This window comes from Episyrphus balteatus, chromosome 4, assembly GCF_945859705.1.
Source record: "Episyrphus balteatus chromosome 4, idEpiBalt1.1, whole genome shotgun sequence".
NCBI classification, from domain to species: Eukaryota; Metazoa; Arthropoda; class Insecta; order Diptera; family Syrphidae; genus Episyrphus; species Episyrphus balteatus.
In genome coordinates, this window is record NC_079137.1 from 83,207,850 (window position 1) to 83,213,849 (window position 6,000).

A 6,000-nucleotide genomic window follows, 5' to 3' on the forward strand; every position below is an offset into this window, starting at 1 on the left:
AAATGTGAGTAGGTACCTATGCAGTTTTATAGCCTTATGCGTTTTAATAACGACTTCATAAACCCATTACTGCTTTTGCATTACAACTTTTTGTTTGAAAAAAAAAAAAAACACCTTTCCTACAAAGCTTCACGTATACACCAGAAATGCTAATTTTAGAAGCGTTAATGAATTCAGCCGACGAACTAAAGAGTTTGACAGCTTTAAATCTCCAAAGTTAGAACCGCTTTGGTTATTTCAAAAAGCTTATATCTTGAGTTCCATTTGTCGATTGAAGTATTCAGACAGAACATCAATCCTTAGGTACAGTGGCGGTCAAAAAAATAGCAGTGCATCGAAAAATATTTCAAATCAAATATAAAACATAAAAAGAGTTTCGATGTTGGATTTATTTTTTAGTAAAACTATTTTAGATACATTCTAGATTAATTTTTAGTATGAATGAAATTTAATTTATTGCTAATAGCTAAGCAATAATCCAAAAACAAAATAAACCTAAAAATTAAGCGGTCAAAATAATAGCAGTGATTTTCTTTTTCTAGTAAATTTAAATAAAACAAAGGCACAAAAAGTTCAAATAAACGGTATTTTACTTGGCAAAAGCTAGCATTTGCTCCCTTGACCTTTGTTTTTAATTAAAGCTTGGCAAAAACCTTTTATGGGGCCGACAAGTCGCTGAGATCTGTGAGGTGTTTTAGCTCACCAAACCTGCTCAACAACGGTCCATAACTGCCGTTATGTTTGGGTTTTGCTTTATAAACTTCTTCTTTTATATCCTCGCAATGATTCTAGAAAAGATCGAGGTCCAAAGACTAAGCAGTCCACTCCATAAGCTAAATCTTAATGTTTTGAAACCATTGTTTGGCTGCTCTCCTGAAGTATTTTGCGTTATTATCTTGATGGAAGACTCATTTAAGCGGTATTTTGAAGTCGACGTATAGCAGCATACTGTCTTACAAGATATCCAGGTACTACTGCTGGTTTATTTTAGTTTTAATCTAATATAATAGACCAAGTCCGTAGTAGGACAAGTTCCCCCAAACCATTGTACTGGATCCTCCGTGTTTAATAGTTTTTTTTGCTTTACCTAGGGTTATATTTCGTGTTTGGTAGTACTACCGAGACCCTTTGCCACCATGCGGAATCAATTTGCTCTCATTAGTCCAGAGAATATTCTAGGGTCTAGTATAATAATTTGAAGAAACTTGTCCTACTACGGACTTGGTCTATTATATTAGATTAAAACTAAAATAAACCAGCAGAAGTACCTGGATATCTTGTAAAACAGTATGCTGCTATACGTCGACTTCAAAATACCGCTTAAATGGGTCTTCCAACAAGATAATAACGCAAAATACTTCAGGAGAGCAGCCAAACAATGGTTTCAAAACATTAAGATTTAGCTTATGGAGTGGACTGCTTAGTCTTTGGACCTCGATCTTTTCTAGAATCATTGCGAGGATATAAAAGAAGTTTATAAAGCAAAACCCAAACATAACGGCAGTTATGGACCGTTGTTGAGCAGGTTTGGTGAGCTAAAACACCTCACAGATCTCAGCGACTTGTCGGCCCCATAAAAGGTTTTTGCCAAGCTTTAATTAAAAACAAAGGTCAAGGGAGCAAATGCTAGCTTTTGCCAAGTAAAATACCGTTTATTTGAACTTTTTGTGCCTTTGTTTTATTTAAATTTACTAGAAAAAGAAAATCACTGCTATTATTTTAACCGCTTAATTTTTAGGTTTATTTTGTTTTTGGATTATTGCTTAGCTATTAGCAATAAATTAAATTTCATTCATACTAAAAATTAATCTAGAATGTATCTAAAATAGTTTTACTAAAAAATAAATCCAACATCGAAACTCTTTTTATGTTTTATGTTTTACTTAAAATATTTTTCGATGCACTGCTATTTTTTTTACCGCAGCTGTATATTCAGAATGTGAATTTGTGTGAATTTCGCCTACTCAAATTGATTGGAAAAACTTCATTATTTAACCCCCCGAAAACCACCGTTATTTAAAGCTACCAGACTTTTGAATAAGGCTATAAAATATCATATCACATTTTGGCTATACCTCCTCTGTCAAAATTTGGTGTGGGCTCTCGGTCTATTTTTATGTTTTTTTTTTGTCTTCATAAGAAAAATTAAATTAAATTATTATTTTCAGTTGCTTTTCCATGAGAATTCTATGAAAAATTAAAACCATTAAATTTGAGTTTGGTTGTTTTTTGAGTAATTTTTAATGTAAAAAAGAATAGGTAAGTGAATCTATCAACTACGCATTTAAAGAAAACACTATCAAATGGTATACAGGCGTTTTTGGGACTAGTACCAAGCTCTCCGTCCCAATGGATCAATCCCCAAGTATATTTCAGGCAGAAGTAAAATGTTCAGAAATAAACCTCGAATACAATCACCGGAACAAAAACATTGCCATTATGTTTTATAGTCAAGCTGCCCTAAAAGCACTCATCAACTCCAAGCTAGTATTGGAGTGTGTAGAAAAACTGAACGAAATTGGCAAAATAAACAAAGTCACTCTCCACTGGATATTTGGGCACCAGGGGCGTAGCTACCGCAGTATCCATGTAACAGGGCCTTCAGAATATAGGGGCCCCCAAAGATACAGAGCGCAAGACGTGTATAAAAAAATCACTAAAAACTAAATCTAAAATAAAGTTTGAATACTAAAAATGATATGCTAACCATTTTTTGGAGGTACATGCGCCTATGCGATTTTTTTCGTATCTATATATTTTAATGATAAAATTAAAATGTTTATCTTTTGATGAAAAAAGTTTTTTTTTTCAAAAATTATTAGCACCTGCCATGGAATGTTGTTTTTTTAATTTCCCTAAAAAAAAATCTGAAAAATAAAATTGGGAATTTTTTTGAAATTTTTAGATTTCGATTAACAAAACTGCAAATAAATATTTTTTTGAAATTTTATTTTAAAAAATTAGTTAAAAAATAGCTCATCATTAAAAACGACTCTAACGATTTTGATTTTATTTTTTTTTTAAAAGCACCTTAATAGAAATCAAATTGCATACATTTTTTGGAGCTGCAATTTATTTAAGATTCTGTGATTTCAGAAGGAATTCTATGATTTTTTATAAACATTTACTTAATTTGTATGTAAATTAAGGTAACCTGCGGCCCTACTCTGTATCTCTTTTCGAATGTAAAAAATTCTAAAACGAATATTTGGTACTCTTTATTTCTAAAGCGGATCAAAATTTTCATACCCCTTAACTCGTTTTCGAATGGCAAAAGCATTCAAATACGGAAAATTTGTTTCTACAACAAATGTAATAGCGGAATGCCCAATGAATAGATCAAAATGTTACTTTTTTGAAAGTTAATCTTAGTGATAGCAACAAATTAAACAAATAATATCTATTTATAGGAAATCTTGAAGCTAAAATTTACCAAAAAAATTATAATAGGTATGTTGATGGAATTCACGTGTTTGCATACCGAATTAATACTGAAAAATTTGAGAGTCCATGATCCCAGGAAAATCCAGCAATTCATGAAGGATATTTGTATTACAAATATCAGTCCGATTTTGGATGCCAACCTGCAAAAATAATAAAGTGCAGCCAAATCTATTTATCTTCGTTTTATTAATTCTAAATTTTCCAAAAAAAACTAATCCTTAAGTTGAAATAGTATTAAGTATTATTTTTTCCATTTCGAAATTTTACAATAACTTTCGAATAGAATTGACTTACGGAACGAAATACAGAGTAGGGCCCCTGAACTCTAAGAGAAAGTCCGTGCGATGAAAACACCCCAAATACTCAATTTCCTGAAATGAATTAAGTTAGATGAGGAGCTGTAACATGAGGAACCAACTAAGCCAGCTTAAAAGAGAGTACAATAGATCTTATTGTGACTTGGGAAATAGCTTTCCACGCCATCTACAGCTTGTAGCGACAACCCGAAAATGATATAGATTTTTTTCGATTTGCAGTTCAATGTAGTTTCCTTAAGAAAAAAAACAAAAAAGACCTCGAAAGACATTTATTTTACGAATTATTTTTATATGAACGAGTATCAATTTTATGATTGTAAAATGATAATAATATGTGTTTATATCTAAATCAGGTTTAAAATATATCAAAAAGAATAATAATTCCTATTTAATTTGTCTCCAAAAAGGGAAGCAAATCGCAGGAAAACAACAACAAATACTACAAAAAATATAGAAACTATTTTGGTTTAATTTTCTTTCAAAATTGTTGAAAATAAAAAAAAATGCTTACCTACTATTTTTTGTGAAAAAGTAAAACAAATAAAACAATAATTTAATAATGTCTATATTTTTTATAGTATTTTTTGTTGTTTTTAGGCGATTCGCTTGCACTTTTTAAATACAAATTACACAGGTATTATTATACTTTTTGATATATTTTAAACCTGGGGCCGAACTACGGCATACGTTCGTTAACGAATGGTTACTATGTGTCCTTATCTTTTTCTACTAATTAAATAGAGAGAGCAATAGTCAAAACGATAACGTATGATCGTAATCGTGTGCGGTGATTCGACCCCTGATTTGGATATAAACACATATTATTATCATTTTACAATCATAACATTGATACTCGTACATATAAAATTAATTCGTAAAATAAATGTTTTTCGAGGACTTTTTTATTTTTTTCTTATGGAAATTACATTGAGCGGCAAATCGGAAAATAATCTATATAACTTTCGGGTTTTCGTCGCTATCCACCTGGTGCCGTGATGCCAAGTGTCAATAGGTCGCAGTGCATCTTACACCCAAAATATCAATCAAGTACGACGTTGATGAGCCTGCAATCGTTTTAGTTACTAGCTATTTGATACTTACTTGTAGTTAAGTTCGTATTAATACATTTTGAAATAATAAAGTATAATAAAACCATAGAGTATTTCGATTACCATATTAGAAAAAGTATACACTATAAAAAGAGCTTGATGTTGTACCTACTAATATGGATGAGCCTTTAGTTACTAAAAAGAGTAACGAAAAAACTTACCAATTTACTATAAATTTATTATCTGATTGATAAAGGTATAGATATGAACTTAAGAATTTAACATTTATTTTGATGCAAATAAAAATACTTAGTTTACATTATCTGGAATTTTTTTTTATAGGTTCTTATTATATTCCTAAGCCACTAATCATCCTTTTCAGGACTCGTAGTCACAAAGTACGCCCTGTAAATGTACAAGCCTAATCCTACGTGTAGGGCAACAACTGCTCCAACAGCCGAGTAGATATTGCTTTTAACTTCTTCCATAACAAATAAATTATCAAGAACTAACGATTTCATGAAAAAGAAAGTGAAAATTGGAAATATTACTATGAACGAGCAATAAAGCATGACTGTTTTGAATGAGCTGAAGTCCTTTGTGTCCTAGAATAAGAAAACAAATGTTGTGAATTATTTTTGATATTTTTATATGGAATTTAACTTACGTTCGATTGTTGTTTTGATTTAGTTCTTGCCATAGTGATTGCTAAATTAAATATATTTTACAAAAAAGATCTTTTATTTTCAACAAGAGAACAGCCGAATACTGCACATGATATACCTCAAAAAAAAAAAAAAAAAAAAACTGACAGATAAATGACTTTGACAGTAGGTATGTTTGTTTATACAAATAATATAGCAAAATAGCCGTGTTCGTTTGAGGTGGTAAAGAGCTCTTATGCCCCATTTACATGAGTGAAAACTTGCCAGTAAATTTGACACAACTACTGATAAAGAATAAGCAGGTTCATTCTCAATGAAGACTTGCCTTAAGGTGAAGAGGGGAAAAAGTGGAAAAATCTCAGATTTCATGATATATTTGCGTCTTGAGATTAAAAAAAATGACAAAAAATTAATCTGAGATTCAAGAATCTGAATTTGGATTTTTATCAAGATTCACGCATACAAACACACGCACGTTCACACTCCTCTGTTTGACAATTGTCTGAACATTTGTTGTTGTTTTAT

At 30.9% G+C, this 6,000-nt stretch overlaps 1 protein-coding gene across 1 annotated transcript; it reads right to left on the bottom strand.

Moving 5' to 3' along the window:
• Window positions 1-5,075: 5,075 nt before the first annotated feature.
• Window positions 5,076-5,603, bottom strand: LOC129919971 (vacuolar ATPase assembly integral membrane protein VMA21 homolog). The gene is made up of 2 exons (XM_056001112.1): window positions 5,478-5,603; window positions 5,076-5,415 (listed from the first exon to the last, which is right to left on the bottom strand). The coding sequence occupies exons 1-2, from the start codon at window positions 5,508-5,510 to the stop codon at window positions 5,176-5,178; spliced, it is 273 nt and encodes a 90-aa protein (XP_055857087.1). The 5' UTR covers window positions 5,511-5,603; the 3' UTR covers window positions 5,076-5,175.
• Window positions 5,604-6,000: the final 397 nt, after the last annotated feature.

Bases quoted from the DNA above. Each gene is read 5' to 3' on its own strand.
- LOC129919971 (XM_056001112.1), bottom strand. From the start codon at position 5,510: ATGGCAAGAACTAAATCAAAACAACAATCGAAC. The intron at 5,416-5,477 runs GTAAGTTAAATT...TTCTTATTCTAG, and splicing joins AATCAAAACAACAATCGAAC to GACACAAAGGACTTCAGCTC.